At 42.7% G+C, this 23,539-nt stretch overlaps 2 protein-coding genes and 1 non-coding gene across 5 annotated transcripts in view; 2 read left to right on the forward strand and 1 right to left on the reverse strand.

Moving 5' to 3' along the window:
* The window catches only part of LOC129865410 (rho guanine nucleotide exchange factor 11-like), a 29,981-nt gene extending 23,789 nt beyond the window's left edge, over positions 1-6,192 (reverse strand). For 2 of the 3 annotated variants that reach the window (XM_055938199.1, XM_055938196.1), the window contains exons 1-4: positions 3,900-6,192; positions 1,634-1,669; positions 677-691; positions 54-145 (exon numbers count right to left, since the gene is read on the reverse strand). In XM_055938199.1, the coding sequence (XP_055794174.1) occupies positions 54-145; positions 677-691; positions 1,634-1,669; positions 3,900-3,934 (178 nt within the window). In that variant the 5' untranslated portion in view covers positions 3,935-6,192. The remainder of the gene's footprint in view (positions 1-53; positions 146-676; positions 692-1,633; positions 1,670-3,899) is intronic. The other variant, XM_055938197.1, reaches the window with a different exon arrangement.
* Positions 6,193-14,999: 8,807 nt separating this feature from the next.
* Positions 15,000-21,169, forward strand: LOC129865412 (myeloid-associated differentiation marker homolog). Its single transcript, XM_055938200.1, has 2 exons — positions 15,000-15,063; positions 18,053-21,169. The coding sequence occupies exon 2, from the start codon at positions 18,199-18,201 to the stop codon at positions 19,048-19,050; it is 852 nt and encodes a 283-aa protein (XP_055794175.1). The 5' UTR covers positions 15,000-15,063; positions 18,053-18,198; the 3' UTR covers positions 19,051-21,169.
* A 2,291-nt stretch (positions 21,170-23,460) lies between these two features.
* On the forward strand, positions 23,461-23,534 carry trnan-guu (transfer RNA asparagine (anticodon GUU)). Its single transcript has one exon. It is a non-coding gene; the product is annotated as a tRNA-Asn (tRNA).
* The last annotated feature ends 5 nt before the right edge of the window (positions 23,535-23,539 follow it).

Raw genomic sequence — 23,539 nt, forward strand, 5'->3', positions numbered from 1 at the left:
GGGGGTGAGATGGAGTGAAGGAAAGATATTTCTGTGCTATAAAACCCATGTACCTGTGCTCTCAGTGGGGAAGTCAGCCAGAGGCTCCCTCTGCTGGCCGCTGGAGGTCTTGCGCTCCGAGTCTCCTATCGTCAGGCTGCTGAGCCTAGAGGGAAAGGCAGGACAAGAGAAACGTGAGACACAAATAGGGTTCTACACGATGGAAGGATTAATCAATCAGGATCACACTGGGATGGCTGGGGAGAAGGAGAGGGAGGGAGGAATTCTGGCAGGTGGTAAGGGAGGAACGAGGAGAGAGCAAAGAGGAGCGGTATGGGACACAGAGGCTGCATCTCAAGTCGCCTTTCCCTGGATCCCATCTCCTTGACTCCTTCTCAAGCGTTTTGGAGAAGGTCCAAAATCCTGTGTCGCTCAGACCTTCTTCTCCAGCGCATTTTGAAAAGGAGGCGAAGAGAGAGGATGTGAGGTATTGAGGAAAAATGTACTGTAAAAGAGCCAGAGATATAGGTAGAGGAGACCAGGGGTAGATAGATGGAGAGAGTGTCAGAGGTAGGAGGAGAGATCCTGTGTGTGGGGGGGGGGGGGGGGCTGTGGAAAGTGGGCGAGCTGGAATCTGTGCTTAGTTTGCCTTTCAGCATTTCTTACAGCTCAACTATAAACTGAGCAGAAAACTCACCAAGCAGCAAAAGGGCTGAAAGCGAGGCGCCAGAGAACAAGAAGGGAATAAGAGAGAGAAGGCAAAAAGGGACCAAGAGAGAAAAGGAAAGTTGGTTTAGAATAAAAGTAGGAGAGTACAAGTAGACGAGCACTGACAGAAAAACAAGGAGTTAAAATGTATGTAAAGTTTGATGACACCAAGAAAGGAAGCCTGCTGTAGCAGCATTCTGAACCTCCTCCCCAGGCTGGTAAAACTGTGCTTCAAAGTGAAATTTGAAAGTGGTGTGGGTAAAAAAAAAAAAATTGTATTAGCTGGGACTTTTACGAACTCAATTCTTTGTTTAAATCACTTGCGCTGCTCGTGCTCTGAAGTCCACAATGTAGGGGGAAGGTTCATCTAAGGCAGGGATCGTCAACTAGATTCAGCGAAGGGCCAATTTTGTACTTGATCGGGTGGTCAGGGGGGCAGAACATAATTACAAATCATTGGTAGGCTGCAAATTGACCGCAAGAAGCCCAAACAGATATAATATTTGACTAAAACAATCATTTCAAACCTTGCATATATTTGTATACGATCACATATATTTATATTATACGTGGGAATACTTTGGAACAGATTTCCAAAATTAAAATCACTTGGAGCAGATTTGCTGTTTTTTTAACAGTCTATCAGGTCCAAAAAAATGTGAATCTTTTTTTTTTCTGCTCAGAAAACTTGGAGGCCAAATAAAAATCCTCCGCGGGCCAAATTCGGCACACGGGTCGCTTGTTGAGGGAACCCTGATCTAAGGGTTATGCTAGATGTTGATGGACCGAGAGATCAGCCATAGGCTTTCATTCAAGTTCCATTCTGAGGCGCTGTGAAACCAGACGGTTAGACAGAGAGAGCCGACAGGTGGACGAGATTAACAGCGTTCCAACTGCAGATCTACATTAACCACCAACAGGGGCTCTTATTGGACAGCCAGCCTACCTGGGCAGGTGAGAGTGTTTCTTAATGGCTGCCCCACTGTCACATGACACAGGAAGTGGACACAGAGACAGCAAAAGTGAAAGGAGGAAAAGGGAAAAAGAGAGGTACACATGAACAACAGACAGAAAGAGAGACATGCATGCATACACATACAGTATACAAATACAATAGACAGTGAGGATACCACAAAGGATACCACATCAAATGTAACCAGTGAATCAAATGTGATACAGCTCCCTCATAGTGGAGAATGTACCGGAAAGGTAAGCTCAGGGGATCACAACGTAGTACAACATCCAACATGTATTAATGCGGGCTGGTAGAAGCAATAGGCTAAAGCTAGTAGATCATTGAACATAGTCATCACTGACTGCATGTCTAGCAAGAAGACATCAGGAGAATCAATTGTACAGTGGCAAGAATAAGTATGTCGACCAATTGGTCATAAAATTTGATCTGATCTTCATCTAGGTCACAACAATAGACAAACACAGGCTGCAAATCATTAAAATCCAGACGGAAAATATTGACACAAGAAGCAACCTAATATCACACAGTCAAACTCTTCAGTCATTTAGTAAGTTCACCATTCGGCGATTCTCACCGTTAAACATCGCACGGTGTTTCAACACAACGGCTCTTTATGTCATCATTTGATCTGAGTAGTCAACGCCCCCAAAAATTCTAAAGTAATCTAGTATCATTTCAACCCAATAAGCAAAAAAATAAAACTGTACCAATCTTCACGGTAAACTACTTTTACAAATAAAAAGCAGGAACAAAACACTATATTTACATGAAACTCCCACATGACTTTGTCTAGTAATCTTCTGAATCGCCACAACAGAATGAATTAGCTGCCTGACACAGTCTGCTTAAACTAATAATACATGTTCATGTCTTTATTGAACACACCGTGTAAACATTCACAGTGGAACGTGGAAAAAGTATGTGCGCCCTTGGACTTAATAACTGGTTGACCCTCCTTTGGCAGCAATAGTTGCGGATCAGACCCGCACAACGGTCAGGAGGGTTTTTGGACCATTCCTCTCTACAAAACTGTTTCAGTTAAGCAATATTCTTGGGATGTCTGGTGTGAACTGCTGTCTTGAGGTCATGCCACAGCATCTCAAATCGGGTTGTAGCAATTCTGTTGTTGATTTACTTCTGTGTTTTGGGTCGCTGTCTGTTGCATCACCCAGCTTCTGTTGAGCTTCAATTGGCAGACAGATAGCCTAACATTCTCCTGCAAATGTCTTGATAAACTTGGGAATTCATTTTTCCGTCGATGATAGCAAGCTGTCCAGGCCCTGAGGCAGCAAAGCAGCCGTGCAGCAATGTTTTTCTTGGACAGCAGTGACTTCTTCTGTGGTGTCCTCCCATGAACACCATTCTTGTTTAGTGTTTTACGTGTCAGAGATGTTAGCATGTTCCAGAGATTTCTGTAAGTGTTTAGCTGACACTCCAGGATTCTTCTTAACCTCATTGAGCATTCTGCGCTGTGCTCTTGCAGTCATCTTTGCAGGATGGCCACTCCTAGGGAGAGTAGCAACAGTGCTGAACTTTCTCCAATGTAGACAATTTGTCTTATCGTGGACTGATGAACATCAAGGCTTTAAGAGATACTTTTGTAACCCTTTCTAGCTTCATGCAAGTCAACAATTCTTAATCTTAGGTCTACTGAGATCACTTTTATTCGAGGCATGGTTCACATCAGGCAATGCTTCTTGTGAATAGCAAACTCTCATTTTGTGAGTGTTTACAGGGCAAGGCAGCCCTAACCAACATCTCCAATCTCATCTCATTGATTGGACTCCAGGTTAGCTGACTCCTGAATCCAATTAACTTTTGGAGAAGTCATTAGCCTAGGGGTTCACATACTTTTTCCAACCTACACTGTGAATGTTTAAATGATGTATTCAATATAGACAAGAAAAATACAATAATGTGTGTTATTAGTTTAAGCACACTATGTTTGTCTATTGTTGTGACTTCGATGAAGATCAGATCAAATTTGATGACCAATTTATGCAACAATTCAGGTAATTCCAAAGGGTTCACATACTTTTCTTGACACTGTACTTCCTTGATGACTTACATCCTCCCCCCTCGTCTCCTTCTCAAAGCGCATTGGAGCTCCCTCCCTCTGATCTTCTCATCCAATTGCGTTTTGAGAAAGAGACAAGGAGAGAGGACCAGAGAAAACAAGGAAATAAAACAGATTGACCCATCTGTCAGTAGCACCATCATCAGCAGTCAGTCCTACCTGTCCAGTGTTGATGTGGGGGGGCGGAGACTCATGGCTGCAGACGACTCGAGCGTGTCCTCTCCTCCAGTCCAATGATGTCACAGCAGGGTGACCATCTCCTTTTCTCTTCAAGTTTCTTTGTACAGGGTGCTACTGTCTTGTCAGATATGTCCAAAAGTTACAACTCCTCACGTCAGCTAGTGGGGAGCTTATTACTTTCAGAGAGCGCTCTGAGCATATTCCTCATGTTTTCATAGGCAATCTTCAAGTATCTTACAGTAGACCATTGAAACAGCGCCCCCAGCAAATTTAAACAGTGTTCGAACTATCTAGCGTGACAGGAAAAGTTATTAAAAAAAAAAAATAATAAAAAAAAAAAATTGCTGGTGGGGGACTTTAAATTGTGTGCTATCTCAAAGCAAAATACATGAAATTCAGGCACCACTGACTGTGTAATATCTACTGTGTTATTTTCCTTCGGTAATAAGACAAAGTGTAACTACATAGCAATACCAACAACAAGCAAATCAATACAAAAGTAAAGAGTATATATTTTTTAAGGCTTGTGTTTCCAGTCCTACCAGGAAGTGATAGCTTGCACAATAACGTTGTCATCAAATGTCTTAAGTGACAGAGTAATGCCTGTTTGTCAACATCTCCTGTCCTATTGTATTTGTTTTCTGAGATAATAGCTAGTAAACTTTCTAATTAATGACAATGCATATGCATTTCCACTAGTATCCCAACATTAGCTTAAACTCATTAAAATCTAAGTAATATGGGTCTATATAAAGATTTCCTCCAGCGTATTATGTTGATACTGCCAATCCAAGTAACGTCAGCTAGACAACTGTACTCGCATTATCCTCAGTAAATTGGTTTCCATCCCTTGCGAGCTAAATTTAGTTACAGAATCCTTGAGGCTAGTTTACTGGTGTGGCTCTTGGAAGAGCAACAGTACATGATCTCCGTGCACGTGATGATATTCGACTAGACTTCCCTTTATCTGTGTTAAAACTTGGCCAATGTTCGATGTGGTGCTGTGAACTGTTCTAAGAAGCGAGTTAGTGCAGCGAGTTAGTGAAGAGAGTTAGTGCTTTTAAAATGCACAAAAAGTATCTTCGAATGGCATGCATTGGTGCAGCATGATTACCTAAATGTCCCTAAATTGACTGAGAGGTGGCTATCCGCTGTAAACAGTATGCCTTCTGACCTGACTGGACTTTCCACTGCAACACTACACCACTAACTCGTAGCTATACACTGGAGCCTGTTTAATGCTACAATATCTAGTAATGCAAAGCGAACTACGATGTAAGGGCTAGCTCCCTAACAAACTAGCTAACGTTGACTGGTCAGTGAACGTTGCAAATAAATGCTCCCGATAAACTTTCCCAAAATTGAAGGAACAATTATATCCACGACAAGCGACTAGTTAGCTGATATTATTGATATCCAGCATTACATGTTAAGCACCGAGCTATGTTAGCTGGGTAGCTAGCTTGCCCTTTACATCAAGTTGGCTAGCTTGCTAACAAGTTAACGTTAGCCATAACGATGGCTATTATTGCTATATATATATATAGCTAACTAAATATTGTTTTGATGCAAATTAAACACTTGCTTTTGCCAACAAACGGGGTCTCTTTCTGCAACACTCACTGTTGTAGATAATATTTTGTTGTGTTAAACAGATAATGGCTGGCAGGCTACAAACAAGCTAATTCCGATAGAGGCCAAAAGCCATCCGCGACATCACGTGAAAACTGTGATTGGACACAAGAGCGTTCTCGTCGGCTACGACGCCGACGCGACAGGGAGCAATGGAGAGCAGCAATGGAGAACTAGCTAAAGCTAAACTAGTCATCCACTCAAATGCATTAGCTAGCTAGCATCTGAAATGCAGACAGAGGCCAGTTACCCCTCTGGAATGTAAAGATATATCCAGTATCCTATTACTTGTACAATCAACTTGCATTTATTTCTCTCAAAAGACAGTCGATTCGGCTTAGCTTTATAGGTAGATGCAGGCGACGTCTCTCCTTTCCAAACAACTCGCTTCATGTGATCAAACTGCTGAATTCCATAGGGTGAGATTCCATTGTCCCACACTCCCTCGCATTCCTCGATTAATCCACATTTCTGATTGCATGAATATGTTCATGTATTTAGCTGTAGCCTTCAAGCCGATGATCCATATTATGTTGTTATCCACCCACCTAAATCCAGTAGCTAGTCCTCCTCTCCCATAAAGTGGTGGTTGTGTATGGAAATCACACCATTTCCAAAGAGCAGGACAAACAAAAGAGACGCCACCAACTGGTCGGATTCCAATATTGCAGCAGTCCATACAAAAATCCCCAGATTTACCAATTGTGTGTGATTGTGGCCAGCAATTAGGGACGTTTCTGCATGTGGGTATTCCAGCATCTGCATTTTAATAGAATATGTATAATTAGATCAGTGGCGAACCTTCATTTTTTTGTGCATGTTACTTTGGCATTAATACGTGTCACATATTCGTTTTTAAAAGAAGTTGAGTAAATAAAGCCGGATACAAATATGGTCACTTTTTTGCTTTCTTGAGTAAGGCAGGTCCAAAATGCAGGTGTTTCAGCCTAGCTCAGTGCTTTCTGGGGTAGCCAGCGGAAAAAACAGAGCGTAGGGGTTGGTAATATTATCTAGTTGCGCTGTGATTGGCTCACTACATCACCGGACACTACATCACCAGACACTACATCACTGCAAAGTCTACAGGGAGAGCTCAAAATATCAAGTGCTGCTATAGATTTTGGCAGTGGTGGAAAAAGTACCCAATCATCATACACTGCTCAAAAAAATAAAGGGAACACTTAAACAACACAATGTAACTCCAAGTCAATCACACTTCTGTGAAATCAAACTGTCCACTTAGGAAGCAACACTGATTGACAATAAATTTCACATGCTGTTGTGCAAATGGAATAGACAACAGGTGGAAATTATAGGCAATTAGCAAGACACCCCCAATAAAGGAGTGGTTCTGCAGGTGGTGACCACAGACCACTTCTCAGTTCCTATGCTTCCTGGCTGATGTTTTGGTCACTTTTGAATGCTGGCGGTGCTTTCACTCTAGTGGTAGCATGAGACGGAGTCTACAACCCACACAAGTGGCTCAGGTAGTGCAGCTCATCCAGGATGGCACATCAATGCGAGCTGTGGCAAGAAGGTTTGCTGTGTCTGTCAGCGTAGTGTCCAGAGCATGGAGGCGCTACCAGGAGACAGGCCAGTACATCAGGAGACGTGAAGGAGGCCGTAGGAGGGCAACAACCCAGCAGCAGGACCGCTACCTCCGCCTTTGTGCAAGGAGGAGCAGGAGGAGCACTGCCAGAGCCCTGCAAAATGACCTCCAGCAGGCCACAAATGTGCATGTGTCTGCTCAAACGGTCAGAAACAGACTCCATGAGGGTGGTATGAGGGCCCGACGTCCACAGGTGGGGGTTGTGCTTACAGCCCAACACCGTGCAGGACATTTGGCATTTGCCAGAGAACACCAAGATTGGCAAATTCGCCACTGGCGCCCTGTGCTCTTCACAGATGAAAGCAGGTTCACACTGAGCACGTGACAGAGTCTGGAGATGCCGTGGAGAACGTTCTGCTGCCTGCAACATCCTCTACAATGACCGGTTTGGAGGTGGGTCAGTCATGGTGTGGGGTGGCATTTCTTTGGGGGGCCGCACAGCCCTCCATGTGCTCGCCAGAGGTAGCCTGACTGCCATTAGGTACCGAGATGAGATCCTCAGACCCCTTGTGAGACCATATGCTGGTGCGGTTGACCCTGGGTTCCTCCTAATGCAAGACAATGCTAGACCTCATGTGGCTGGAGTGTGTCAGCAGTTCCTGCAAGAGGAAGGCATTGATGCTATGGACTGGCCCGCCCGTTCCCCAGACCTGAATCCAATTGAGCACATCTGGGACATCATGTCTCGCTCCATCCACCAACGCCACGTTGCACCACAGACTGTCCAGGAGTTGGCGGATGCTTTAGTCCAGGTCTGGGAGGAGATCCCTCAGGAGACCATCCGCCACCTCATCAGGAGCATGCCCAGGCGTTGTAGGGAGGTCATACAGGCACGTGGAGGCCACACACACTACTGAGCCTCATTTTGACTTGTTTTAAGGACATTACATCAGTTGGATCAGCCTGTAGTGTGGTTTTCCACTTTAATTTTGAGTGTGACTCCAAATCCAGACCTCCATGGGTTGATAAATTTGATTTCCATTGATCATTTTTGTGTGATTTTGTTGTCAGCACATTCAACTATGTAAAGAAAAAAGTATTTAATAAGAATATTTCATTCATTCAGATCTAGGATGTGTTATTTTAGTGTTCCCTTTATTTTTTTGAGCAGTGTACTTTAGTAAAAGTAAAGATATCTTAATAGAAAATGACTCAAGTAAAAGTGAAAGTCACCCAGTAAAATACTACTTGAGTAAAAGTCTAAAAGTATTTCGTTTTAAATTTACTTAAGTGTCAAAAGTAAATAATATTGCTAAAATATACTTAAAAACTTATTTGGGATCAGTGTCCCTTCCACGGGGCAGTTGAGCTAACGTAGGCTAAGGCGATTAGCATGAGGCTGTAAGTAACCAGAACATTTCCCAGGACAGACATATCTGATATTGGCAGAAAGCTTAAATCCTTGTTAATCTATCTGCACTGTCCAATTTACAGTAGCTATTACAGTGAAAGAATACCATGCTATTGTTTGAGGAGAGTGCACCATTTTGAACATGAAAGTTATTAATAAACAAATTAGGCACATTTGGGCAGTCTTGATACAAAATTTTGAACAGAAATGCAATGGTTCATTGGATCAGTATAAAACTTTGCACATCCACCGCTGCCATCTAGTGGCCAACATCTAAATTGCAACTGGGCTGGAATAATACATTATGGCCTTTCTCTTGCATTTCAAAGATGATGGTACGAAACAAATACAAAAGAACGTTTTTTTATTTTTTTATGTTCTTTTACCAGATCTATTGTGTTATATTCTACTACATTCCTTTCACATTTCCACAAACTTCAAAGTGTTTCCTTTCAAATGGTACCAAGAATATGCATATCCTTGCTTCAGGGCCTGACCTACAGCCAGTTAGATTTGGGCATGTAATTTTAAGCAAAAATTGAAAAAAAGGGACGAATTCTTTTAAGTATCAAAAGTAAAAGTATGAATCATTTCGAATTCCTTACAGCACAATGTTCTTGTTTTTTTTAAATTTACAGATAGCCAGGGGCACACTCCAACACTCGTGTTTTTACAAACGAAGCATTTGTGTTTAGTGAGTCCGCCAGATCAGAGTTAGTAGGGATGACCAGGGATGTTCTCTTGATAAGTGTGAATTGGACCATTTTCTGTCCTGCTAAGCATTCAAAAAGTAATGAGTACTTTTGGGGGTCAGGGACAATATATGGAGTAAAATGTAAATAATTTTCATTAGCAATGTACTGAAGTAAAAGTAAAAGTTGTCAAAAATATAAATAGTAAAGTACAGACACCCCAAAATGTTGGGTGCTGGGTGCTGCCATAGATTTACATTAGAAGTACCCATCTAAGAAGGCTCAAGGTCATTGGCCACAGATAAAATGACTTAAAATCACATTATACAGTGACATCGGAAAGTATTCAGACCCCTTGACCTTTTCCACATTTTGTTACGTTACAGTCTTATTCTAAAATGGATTAAATAAAAATACAAATGCTCAGCAATCTACATATAATACCCCATAATGACAAAGTGAAAACAGGTTTTCAGAAAATGTTGCACATTTATAAAAGAAAAAAGAAATACCTTATTTATATCAGTATTCAGACCCTTTGCTATGAGACTCGAAATTGAGCTCAGGTGCATTCTGTTTTCATTGATGATCCTTGAGATGTTTCTACAACTTCATTGGAGTCCCCCTGTGGTAAATTAAATTGATTGGACATGATTTGGAAAGGTACACACCGGTCTATATAAGGTCCCACAATTGACAGTGCATGTCAGAGCAAAAACCAAGCCATGAGGTTGAAGGAATTGTCCATAGAGCTCCAAGACAGTATTGTGTTGAGGCACAGATCTGTGGAAGGGTACCAAAAAATGTCTGCAGCATTGAAGGTCCCCAAGAACACAGTGGCCTCCATCATTCTTAAATGGAAGAAGTTTGGAACCACCAAGACTCTTAAGAGCTTGCCGCTCGGCCAAACTGCGCAATCGGGGGATAAGGACCTTGGTCAGGGAGGTGACCAAGACCCCGATGGTCACTCTGACAGAGCTGTAGATTTCTTCTGTGGAGATGAGAGAACCTTCCAGAAGGACAACCATCTCTGCAGCACTCCACCAATCAGGCCTTTATGGTAGATTGGCCAGATGGAAGCCACTCCTCAGAAAAAAAGCACATGACAGCCTACTTGGAGTTTGCCAAAAGGCACCTGAAGACTCTCAGACCATGAGAAACACGATTCTCTGGTCTGATGAAACCAAGATTGAACTCTTTGGCCTGAATGCCAAGTGTCACGTCTGGAGGAAACCTGGCACCATCCCTACGGTGAAGCATGGTGGTGGCAGCATCATGCTGTGGGGATATTTTTCAGCGGCAGGGACTGGGAGACTAGTCAGGATCGAGGCAAAGCTGAACGGAGCAAAGTACAGAGAGATCCTTAATGAAAACTTGCTCCAGAGCGCTCAGGACCTCAGACTGGTGCGAAGACTGGACCTCAGGAGTGGCTTCGGGACAAGTCTCTGAATGTCCTTGAGTGGCCTAGCCAGAGCCTGGACTTGAAGCCGATCGAACGTCACTGAAGAGACCTGAAAATAGCTGTGCAGCAACGCTCCCCATCCAACCTGACAGAGCTTGAGAGGATCTGCAGAGAAGAATGGGAGAAACTCCCCAAATACATGTGTGCCAAGCTTGTAGCGTCATACCCAAGAAGACTCAAGGCTGTAATCGCTGCCAAAGGTGCTTCAACAAAGTACTGAGTAAAGGGTCTGAATACTTTTGTAAATGTGATATTTCATTTTTATTTTATTTTGATAAATTAGCAAAAAATTCGTAACTTGTTTTTCCTTTGTCATTATAGGGTATTGTGTGTAGATTGATGAGGGGGGGGGGGGACTATTTAGAATAAGGCTGTAACCTAAGAACATTTGGAAAAAGTCAAGGGGTCTGAATACTTTCCGAAGGCACTGTATCTACCGTAGCTTTGAGTGGACTGATCATGTCAACATCATACTTTCAAAATCTTAGGTAACAAGCTAGACAAGTAGTCATCATCATGAATCAAGTCAACATTCTACTGACAAATCCATTTCAATCCTTGTCATATGAAGAGAAAGTATAGGTAAAACATATCAGTGCTCATCTGTCATTGGACATAAACATTACACAACAAATTGGAAAAAGCCAATTCGACAATGAAGGATTTGGAAGGAATCAGTGGCTAACTGCAAGTGTTGCACAGCAATCACTAGCCTGCTATTCAGTGGAGAGGGTGTGTGATCCAAGTCTGGGTTTAAGGGTCTCTTTTCCAAGCTTAAAAGGATATACATTCACATGCAACACCATGGGCCAGAAAAGGTTGAATACATTGGCCATGCTGTCAATCCAGCATGACTTCTGCCGCGTTCAAAACAACTGGAAACTCGGGACTGGGAAATCTCAGACTTCAGTGAGTTAAAGACAACTGGAAACTCTGAAAAATATTAGCTCCGACTAGGAAAATATGTTTTGAACGGTCATCCAACTCAGAATTCCAAGTTGGGAACTCGGGCCTCTTTCTAGAGCACCGACCTGAAGATCACTGACGTCATGATTCAACCTTGTTTTTTCCTGAGATCCCACTTGTTTTGACAACACCTTAAATCCAGTAAAAGATGAAGTTTGACAAAATGTGCCCACAAGTAGGACCGCCACGCCACCGACAAGGTGAGTCCAAAAATGTATTGTATGCTGCTGCATAAATTATTTAATATACCAGGGAGATATGTATACTGTAGCTAAGAAAGTAATACTAAGTGTATGTTGTGTAGTAAGCTGTTAGTAGCCCATGTGCCTCACCCTGATAATTTGTTCCCTTTACCCCTCATAACTTAGCCTATTGTTCAGACTTGGTGGTGCACATGAAGCCTATTGCCTGTTTTAGAGAAATTTCATTGTCTGCTTCTCTGATCCCTTTATTTATCCTACGGTTCTGACTTGGTGTACAGGTAGAATACTGTAAGAATGGCCCATGCTCTGAATTTTGTCACTGTACATTTCAAAAGTGCTGTGTAAATAGTTATAGTGACTACGTCCGTCTTTGCTCGCTCATTGTCTTAATCGAATTGCCTCTTATTCGCTCATCGTTCCCTTCTGCCACAGTTTGTCCATCTCAATTGTCAGTAGAAACCACATTTGTTTAAGGAAATCAGCCATTTCAGCTATGCTTTTTAAAAAGACTGAATGATGAAAGGCTGAAAGGCTGAATGATCTGTTTCGCTGCCAGACAATGCTCCACTGATAGCCAGGTGTAGCGGTGGTAAGGATTCACTCCATGGTGCTGGAAAGAAAGCTCTGCTTTTAACGCCTACATAAAGCTGTCCCAACAGTTTGTGGGCACCGTTTGTCACCGTTATAGTGCAATTAATGTATTGTTTAGTGTTGTGGCTTTGCTGGCATGCATCAACATTTTTGGGGGGGGATATTGGGTCAAGACTTTATTTTCCTTATTATTATCATCATCATTAAATAACCTACCTAAGATGTCATGAGACTTGTAAACTACATAGAATTGCATAAAATTAGCTTCAAAACAAGTCCTTCAAATTAAACAAAATCATGCTGGTGTTATATTTAATATAGGCTATCTTAATAAACAATAATAATGAAGAAAGGGGGGCGGGGGCGAGGAAAGGTGGAAAATAAATGGAGCTAGGCAAGGAGGAAGGGAAAGGGAGCAAGGAAAGCAATATAGGAAAGAAAAGGAGGAGTTCACATGAATGTGGTAGGGATTAACCACTGCCAGTAGAGCGGGAAGGAAAGGGAGCTAGGAAATGAGAAAAGGAATCTAGGAAAGAAAAGGAGTTCACATGCCGGTGGTACGGATTAACCACCGCCAGTAGATGGCGATAGTATTGGCTTTAGTGACAGACTAATTTTAGCAACAGGATGTAGCTGGATACTATTGTTAAAACTATTGCTGAAACTCTGGACCTGATGGGAACTGTTTCAGCAGACGATGTTTCCCCATACCCTCAAACAGCTTCCACCCCTTATCCACACACATCTGGGCCAAGTTCATTAGCCAAACGTTGTCGAACGTTGCAGATAGGAAATGCCATCAGTAGAGCCAACATGATTCCTTGTTCTCCATGTCCAAAAAGCACATTTGTTATAGATAGCCTAACATTATTTCTAACAGTTCCAAAACGTTGTCCTGCTGAACGCGCCCCTGGTTAAGCCCCCAATTCCAGTTCTAGACATGACCTACTATAAATGAGACATATGACCAAATTTGGCGTGGAGTTTGTGAGAAAGTGAGGGGATTCGATTAATCTGTCCCGGGCGCCTGGATGGGTGTGTTTTGCACACAGTGAATGTTGATTGCCTTCGTTTAGGAACCGGGCTGCCACACGGGCGTGAGCCAGGTGCCCCGTTTAAAGCCCATGATGAAGTCGGCTCAAAACAAAAGTGACATAATTAAGCACGTGGAGAATGAGTATGATTTTCTGTGTTTTCACATGCAAAAGTGATTGTGTTTGATAAAAACGCATTATTTGCCTTCCCAATAAAAACTAGTTTGAAAATTCAAATATATACGTGTGTGTGTGTATATATATATACAAGTCCTTATATATATATATTATGGGAAAGAGCTGTATCTTCCTGGACGATGCACCATGCTGACTGTTCGATTTGAGAAGGGCGCCAGCTATAGACCGTTGCCCCGCGGTTCAGCATAATCGAACTCGCCCAGTTCTTCTCTGAGCTACAGGTAACTACCAACATAAAGGAAACATCCACATAAAGTGTCACAATGAGGCATTGGGCCACCACGAGCCAGAACAGCTTCAATGCACCTTAGCATATATTCTACAAGTGTCGAACTCTATTGCAAGGATGCGACACCATTCTTCCACGTGAAATTCTATAATTTGGTGTTTGTTGATGGTGGTGGAAAATGCTGTCCAATCACCACTCCAGAATCTCCCATAATTGGGTTGAGATCTGGTGACGGACACAGCCATGGCATATGGTTTACATCATTTTCATGCATATCAAACCATTCAGTGATATCTCGTGTCCTGTGGATGGAGGCATTATCTTCCCATGGGGGCATAGCCATGGTAGTCAAAATAATGACCTGCCCAGCATTCTATACATGACCCTAAGCATAATGGGATATAAAATTCTTATTTAAATGAGGAACCACCCACTTGTGTGGAAGCACTTGCTTTCAATATGCATTGTATCCAGTGGTGTAAATTACTTCAGTAAAAATACTTTAAAGTCGTTTTTTGGGGTGTCTGTACCCGACTTTACTATTTATATTTTTGATGACTTTTACTTTTACCTCACTACATTCCTGAAGAAAATAATGTACTTTTTACTCCATACATTTTCCCTAACACCCAAAAGTACTCATTACATTTTGAATGCTTGACAGGACAGAAACATTGTATAATTCACGCATCCCTGGTCATCCCTACTGCATCTGATCTGGCGGACTCATTAAACACATGCGTTGTTTGTAAATTATGTTGGAGTGTTCCCCTGGTTATCCCTAAAAAAATTAAAACAAAAAAATTGTGCCGACTGGTTAGCTTAATATAAGGAATTTGAAATTATTTATACTTTTACCTTTGATACTTAAGTATATTTTAGCAATTACATTTACTTTTGGTACTTAAGTATATTTGAAACCAAATACTTTTTTACTTTTACTCCAGTAGGATTTTACTGGGTGACTTTACTTGAGTCATTTTCTATTAAGGTATCTTTACTTTTACTCAAGTATGACAATTGGGTACTTTTTCCACCACTGGTTGTATCCCTAATTTAGTCAAGTGTTTCCATTATTTTGCCAGTTACCTATAGACGAAGTGGTCGCGAGCGTAAAAGTGCGCGCCCCGGCTCCAAAACGGTAACAGGAAGGAAGAAGACCATGCGAGATCAGAGGTAAGAATAACCGTTATTCTTTAAAATGCTATTTGTATTCCAGTGAAGTCTAGACGAGAAAGAAGGTACAGAAAATACCGTTACTTTCTATTTTTAGTCCAATGAGAATGCCTCAGATACCATAGCATTAATCTATTTAGGTGCTGTGCGTCGCGTCGGCCACAGCCCTTACGCTTGTGCACTCACTCACTCATCATTGATGATCTGAATGTGTTGGAAATACCATCAACAAGTCTGGTCATGCTTTGATGAACTTTTCTCCTCATGTGTTTCAGTTTGAACATCCTGCCAATATTGGAATAATTTAATTTAAATTCTAAATAAAACATTCATAGGGAATTTCTCACTGGCATGAAAAAATAACAATAAAACCAGCACTCTCCTGCTAAGAATATTGTAATACTTCCTTTTCAAGAGAGAGACTTGGGCACGTACCATAACTGCACCCATCACATCCTCCTAACCCCCATTTCCCCTCAGTTTATTTTTGTTCCCCAGCCTCTAGATGTGAGTAACTAGGCCCCCATCTAAAAGAGAAATGGAATATGGTATTGACAATGTGGGCCAGCTTCCCAGACACAGATTCATCCTAGTCCTGGACTCGTCTAGGAGTAGCCTTGGTCAAATCTGGGTCCAGTAAACAAGCCCAAGGTTTGTTTAACCCAGTTTTATATCACAAACTTGTCATTTCCATGTGGACTAGGTCTACGGTACAGTAGGCTAGTAGTATCTGGGCCCCTGTAGATGTGAAATGGAGACATTAGTTCAGCTTCCTGTTTTTCTTCCTCGGCCAGAGAGGAACGGAGGCTCTTTAAAGCAAAAAATATATTCAGACTCAGTAAAGAAGTACTTAAAGTAACAAAGCCTTAAAGAAGCCGGGTTTAGAGCTTGACACACTGAAGAGGAAGTCAATGCGTTACTGACAAGCATATGATGAGGATGACAGTGTACCTTGCATTCAGTTCATGAGTATATTAAATATGAGTCCGTGTAGGGAATAGGGTACCATTTGGGATAGGGAATAGGGTACCATTTGGGATGCCGACCATGTCTCGAAGTCTTAGGATCTTAGCTTTGGCCCAATGAAAAGGGATGATGATGCTGTGTGACTGACAGTGAACACCAATGCCAATAGAGAGCGACGACGTCAAGGAGGAAATGCCTTCTCAGTTCAGTCTGAATTCACTGTTTTTTTATTTCCTCATTACTGTGTGCATACTCCCTAGTACAAGTCACAGCTAGAATAGATTTTTCTCTCTGACTGCTATATCTTTCTTAGTGTGAGGAGAAGTGGGCCACATTTTATTTGGATAGTCCGTGTAATCCATCTGTAGATGCTTTACAGATGGTCATACTGTACTATCAACAATATCTGTTGATAAGGGTTAGGGTTAGTAGATAGTTAGCTGAAATCTTTCTGATAGAGCATCTACAGATGGATTACCCAAATAAAGTGTTACCGATAAGTGTAACCTACTGGAGGAGTATAACATGTGACCAGGAGGGGGGGGGGGGGGTGGTGGTAATCAATTAGTAGGCCTAACAACCATAAAGAGCTGGGTTGGACAAAAATGTATTTGTGCACACCGTAGCGAAAACATTTTACACCATAGTGAAAGGTTTTGCACTGGTTAGGGGTGTATTCATTCCGCCGATTCTGATGTGAAACGTTTCTTAAACGGAAGCAAACAAAACAGGGAGGGACTTACCTGAATTTGTCTCATAGAAACTCAATTTTTTGTTTAAAAAAATGTATTGAATATTAAAACATACAATCTACCTGCAGTGAATCCGCTCAACATTTACGTTACATTCAGTCATCTATCAGACACTCCCATCCAGAGCGACCCACAGGAGCAACCAGGGTCAAGCACCCCGCCAAAGGGCACGTCGACAGATCTCCCACCAAGTTAAATCGGGAACCCGAACCAGCAACCTATTGGCCCAAGCGCCCAACTTGCCAGGCTCTGCAATGCTTGTTTGAACAAGAGATACTTTGAACAAGGTTTAATTTTCAATTAATCGAAAATGAGACGTGGCAATCTGCACAAAGGCAATTTTTAAACAAGGGATGAGTTTTTCTTAGTAATCTGCTTGAGAACCATTTTGGGTTCAAGTAAAACATCAAGTAAAAGTGAAGCTTTTAGAGGTTTAGAGCTTTTATATTTAATCTCAGCCCACCCAGTTCATATTCATTATATAGATGGGCACGCTTTATCTTGTCTGGTTTAGCATCCCAGATAAAGCAAAATATTTTTTGCTTATATGATTTGAAAAACAAATCATCTGGGGTAGGCAAGGCCATAAGTAAGTGAAGTAAACTAAGATATGACTAAGGAGTTAATCAGTGTAATTTTTTTCCGTAAATAGACAGGTATTTACTTTTCCATGGTTGCAGGAGCTTGTCTATTTTTATTAGTTTTCTATTGAAATTCATTGTGGAGAGCTCATTTATATATTTTGTTTACTTCACCATCAGATATTGTATAGGTAAATTGCAGGGTCATGAAAAAGCTGTATTTTAAAGATCCAATACTTAATATGGATCTTTAAATTATACTGAATAAAAATATAATCACTACATGTAATGTGTTGGTTCCATGTTTCATAACCTGAAATAAAAAGTCCCCGAAATGTCCCATACGTACAAAAAAAAAACGTATTTCTCTCAATTTGTTAGCATGTATTGTCATAGTGAATACATTTCTCTCATGCATTTAAACTTAGAACTGCGAGCCATGTTGATGTAATGTGTGTACTTAAACTAGGAGAGCATGTAATCAGGCATCTCTCTGGGGAGGGAGGGACATGTAGAGAAGAAGTGACTGGGAACCATTTTCAAGAAATGCTCTCATGTATGTAGAACTGAGAGTCATGTTAATGGTTTCAGTTTCACAATTTCACAATGGTTTTTATTTATTTATTAATTGGGATGTACTGTGATTTGCCTGGCCCCTAAATCTTGCTTTGTTTCTTTCTTTCCTTGCAGAACCCTGGATGAGAACAGGACAAGTTCAGAGTCTTTTAATTGTATCTGAGGAAGGGCTCAGAACATTAACTATTACGGTGTTCAGCTATATTACAGTACATATTCCCCACTCCCCTGTATAACTTGACAGTATAACACCTCCCACCATGCCATTGATTGTGCTGCCCACCTCCCAGCTTCTGTGGGTGCGTGTGGCTGCCCAGTTGTTCTCCTGCGTGGCCTTCAGTGTGGTGGCCCACGGGGCCTCTCTCTCCCACGGGTTAGCAGACTGGTGTGTGTTCTGCTGGGCCTTCAGCTTCTCCGTGACCCTGCTGGTACTGCTGGTGGAGCACTTTGGCCTCCAGGCCCGAGCCCCTGTCTCCTGGAAAAACTTTCCCATCACCATGGCCTGCTACGCCACCCTGCTCTGCTTCTCCGCCTCTGTCATCTTCCCTGTCTACTTCCTCAAGGGCCAGCAGAACCACGGGGAGGCCCGGGACAGACGCATCGCCTCCACCGTCTTCTCCTGCCTGGCCACCGTGGCCTACCTGTGGGAGGTGACCCTGACGCGGGCGCGGCCGGGCGAGGTGTCGGGCTACATGGCCACGGCTCCAGGCCTGCTCAAGGTGTGCCAGACCTTCGTGGCCTGCATCATCTTCCTGCTGGTCAGCGACCCGGTGTCGTACGATCATCACGCAGCGCTCAAGTGGTGCATGGCGGTCTACTGTGTCTGTTTCATCCTGTCGGCGGCCGTGGTGGTGCTGTGTGTCGGGGAGTGTACCGGCTTTCTCCCGTTCCCCTTCGCACGCTTCCTGTCAGCCTATGGCCTGCTGGCTGTTGTCATGTACCTGACTGCCACCATCATCTGGCCCGTGTTCCAGTTCGACAAGAGTTACAGCCACACCCAAACCCGTCAGCAGCCAACACTGTTGACGGTTGCAGTTCTCACCGCTCTCAACTTCCTGCTCTACCTGGCAGACCTGGCATACTCTGCACGCCTGGTGTTTGTCAGTGTGTGAGGGAGGAGGGGGAGAGAGAGGAAGGGAAGGAGAGGGAGGTGGGACAAAAACTACTGTGTAAAATTCGTTCAGTTGTGAAAGTTTTTCTGCGTTGCCTTTATCTTCAACAAGCACCTCTTCAAAGGGGGTGACACTCTAGACCCAAACTGTTATAGATCTATATCCATCCTGCCCTGCCTTTCTAAAGTCTTCGAAAGCCAAGTTAATAAATAGATCACTGACCATTTCGAATCCCACTGTACCTTCTCCGCTGTGCAATCCGGTTTCCGAGCTGGTCACGGGTGCACCTCAGCCACGGTCAAGGTACTAAGCAATATCATAACCGCCATTGATAAGACAGTACTGTGCAGCCGTCTTCATCGACCTGGCCAAGGCTTTTGACTCTGTCAATCACCACATTCTTATCGGCAGACTCAACAGCCTTGGTTTCTCAAATGACTGCCTCGTCTCGTTCACCAACTACTTCTCAGGCCGAGTTCAGTGTGTCAAATCGGAGAGCCTGTTGTCCGGAACTCTGGCAGTCTCTAGGGGGGTACCACAGGGTTTAATTCTCGGGCCGACTCTTTTCTCTGTATACATCAACGATGTCGCTCTTGCTGCGGGTGATTCCCTGATCCACCTCTAAGCAGACGACACCATTCTGTATACATCTGCCCCTTCTTTGGACACTGTGTTTACTAACTTCCAAACGAGCTTCAATGCCATACAACACGCCTTCCGTGGCCTCCAACTGCTCTTAAACGCTAGTAAAACCAAATGCATGCTTTTCAACCGTTCGCTACCGCACCCGCCCGCCCGACTAGCATCACTACTCTGGACGGTTCTGACTTAGAATATGTGGACAACTACAAAGTACAGTCTGGCTAGACTGTAAACTCTCCTTCCAGACTCATATTAAACATCTCCAATCCAAAATTAAATATAGAATAGGGTTCCAATTCGCAACAAAGCCTCGTTCACTCACGCCGCAAAACATACCCTCGTAAAACTGACTATCCTACCGATCCTCGACTTCGGCGATGTAATTTACAAAATAGCTTCCAACACTCTACTCAGCAAACTGGATGCAGTCTATCACAGTGCCATCCGTTTTGTCACCAAAGCCCCTTATACCACCCACCACTGCGACCTGTATGCTCTAGTCGGCTGGCCCTCGCTACATATTCGTCGCCAGACCCACTGGCTCCAGGTCATCAATGAGTCTTTGCTAGGTAAAGCTCCCACTTATCTCAGCTCACTGGTCACGATAACAACACCCACCCGTAGCACGCGCTCCAGCAGGTATATCTCACTGATCATCCCCAAAGCCAACACCTACTTTGGCAGCCTTTCCTTCCAGTTCTCTGCTGCCAATGACTGGAACGAATTGCAAAAATTGCTGAAGCTGGAGACGTATATTTCCCTCACTAACTTTAAACATCAGCTATCTGAGCAGCTAACCGATCGCTGCAGCTGCACATAGCCCATCTGTAAATAGCCCAACCAACTACCTACCTAATCCCCATATTGTTTTTATTTACCTTTCTGCTCTTTTGTACACCAGTATTTCTACTTGCACATCATCATCTGCTCATCTATCACTCCAGTGTTAATTTGCTAAATTGTAATTAATACGCTACTATGGCCAATTTATTGCCTTACCACCTCACGCCATTTGCACACACTGTATATAGACATACTTTTTTTCTTATTGTGTTATTGACTGTACGCTTGTTTATCCCATGTGTAACTCTGTGTTTGTGTCGCTTTGCTTTATCTTGGCCAGGTTGCAGTTGTAAAAGAGAACAAGAGAACTAGCTTTACTGGTTAAATAAAGGTGAAATAAAAAAAGCAAATGAAAAGACTATTTGTCTTTATTGTATCATATGGGCTACAGTCGGGCTGATACAAAACAGGTCAAACAAATAAATGCTGCAATGTGGCTAGAACTGCACCACCAGGGGCATATTTCACAAATGTCACCGATGTATTTCATGACATGGGTTATTGTTAGATGATTGATTGCAAACAAACTTGATGCTTTGGCATCACCCTGCAGAAGAGTTTGTCACAGTAGCAATGTAACATTGCAACAGCACAGGCATTTTGAAAATAAATGTTTGAACCAATGTATCTGTGACCTCAGAGTCAGAGTGTCTGGTTAAAGTGCTACTGTATTTCTTCTATAAATAAACTCTGTTTTATATCATATTTTATTCCTTGAGTGTTTATGCTAAAAGACAAACTACAGTGAGCTCAAAGTATTGGGACAGTGACCATTTTTGTTGTTGTTTTGGCTCTACTCCAGCATCTTTGATTTGAAATGATACAATGGACTGAGGTTAAAGTGCAGACTCAGCTTTAATTTGAGGGCATTTTCATCCATATCTGGTGAACTGTTTAGAAAGTACAGTACTTTTTTTACATTGTCCACCCCCCCCCCCCCCCCCCATTTTAGGGGACCAAAAGTACTGGGACAAATTCACTTATGAATTTAAAGTAGTCAAAAGTTTAGTATTTGCTCCCGTAGTCCTAACACGCAATGATTACATCAAGCTTGTGAGTCTACAAACTTGCTGGATGCATTTGTCACTTTTATTGTAAATGAGTATAGAATATGTTTCTAAACACTTTCTAAACACTGCATTAATGTGGATGCTACCATGATTACGGATAATCCTGAATGAGTTGTGAATTATGATGAGTGAGAAAGTTAGAGGCATCAATATCATACCCCACAAAAAAAGCTAACCTCCCCTGTTATTGTAAGGTTAGCATGTCTTGGGGGAATGCTATTTGTGCGTCTGTAACTCTCACTCATTGTTATTCACGATTCATTCAAGGCTATCCGTGATCATGGTAACATTGCATCATTTCAAAGCCAAAGTGCTAGAGTCCAGAGCCAAAAAATTTATATAAATGGGCCACTGTCCCAATACTTTTGGAGCTCACTGTATGTGAGAGTCTCAGTAGTCTTGTCATCATGTAGGGTAGGTATCTTGTTAGTACTGTAAGTAATCGCTGTTGTCATTATTTATTGCTTGCTGTTTTTTGAGCAATTGGTCATGTAGTTTAGTTGATTTGTGTAGTTTTTGTTAATCAACTGAAGCACTTCTTGTTTGGCCACGACTGCGTGACACAACTCCCACACCATCATTAAATTTGCTGACGACACAACTGTGATAGGCCTGATCACCGACAACGATGAGACAGCCTATAGGGAGGAGATCAAAGAACTGGCAGTGTGGTGCCAGAACAGCAACCTCTCTCTCGATGTGAGCAAGACAAAGGAGCTGATCATGGACTACATAAAAAAGCGGGCTGAACAGGACCCCATTCACATCGACATGGCTGTAGTGGAGCGGGTTGAGAGTTTCAAGTTCCTTGGTGTCCACATCACCAACGAACTATCATGGTCCAAACACGCAAAGACAGTTGTGAAGAGGGCACGACAAAACCATTTCCTCCTCGGGAGAATAAAAATATTTGGCATGGGTCCCGAAATCCTTAAAAAGTTCGACAACTTCACCATTGAGAGCATCCTGACCGGTTGCATCACCGCCTAGTATGGCAACTACTCGGCATCTGCACGTAAGCCGCTACAGAGGGTAGTGCGTATGGCCCAGTACATCACTGGGGTCAAGCTTCCTGCCATCCAGGACACAGCGGTGTCAGAGGAAAGCACATAAAATTCTCAGACTCCAGTCATCCAAGTCATAGACTGTTTTCTCTGTTCCCGCACAGCAAGCGGTACCGGAGCGCAAAGTCTAGGACCAAAGGGCTCCTTAACAGCTTCTACCCCCAAGCCATAATAGTGCTGAACAACTTGGCCTGCTGGGGGTCAACGCCACCATAAGCCTCTCTAGCGCAATCAGTTAGGGCATTTATTCATATTAATCCGGCTAGTATGACAATGTAAATTATGTCAATCTGGCATGAAAAACCTTAGCATTTAAATGTATCTCGCTTGAAGGACAATGTTGGTCCAGTGTGTGTGTGTGTTTGTTTCTTCATGTGTGCCTATACGCCATGAAAGTGACTCGCCACTACATCATTCTTCCGGGGTCAGTCCCCTAATTATTTTGAATGAGATTGGTGATTATATATTAGATTCGTGAAAACGCAGTTGTTTAAAATATATATTTATCAAATTACATTTGTGATTGTGGCTGAATTTTTTCCTGCCAGATGCCTTTTAATAAAATGTTGCGTTGACGAACATTGCCCTACATTTCTGCCCTTTTAAGGCCATTCAAAAAGCAAACAAACGTTAGAAAACTACAGGGCTACTTACTTGGAAATGTTGCGGCACTTTCGATGCACGTTGACACAAACATTGGAACAAAGTGTTGTTGTTTCGTAAACGCCATGTACAGTTGGATGAGATCACGGATAGCCAGCGATCAAGTGTCAGGGTCAGGCACACCACAAGTCTCTGTGGCGCAATTGGTTAGCGCGTTAGACTGTTAATCTAAAGGTTGGTGGTTCGAGCCCACCCAGGGACGAGAGT

This window comes from Salvelinus fontinalis, chromosome 11 (genome assembly GCF_029448725.1).
Source record: "Salvelinus fontinalis isolate EN_2023a chromosome 11, ASM2944872v1, whole genome shotgun sequence".
Classification (NCBI taxonomy): Eukaryota; Metazoa; Chordata; class Actinopteri; order Salmoniformes; family Salmonidae; genus Salvelinus; species Salvelinus fontinalis.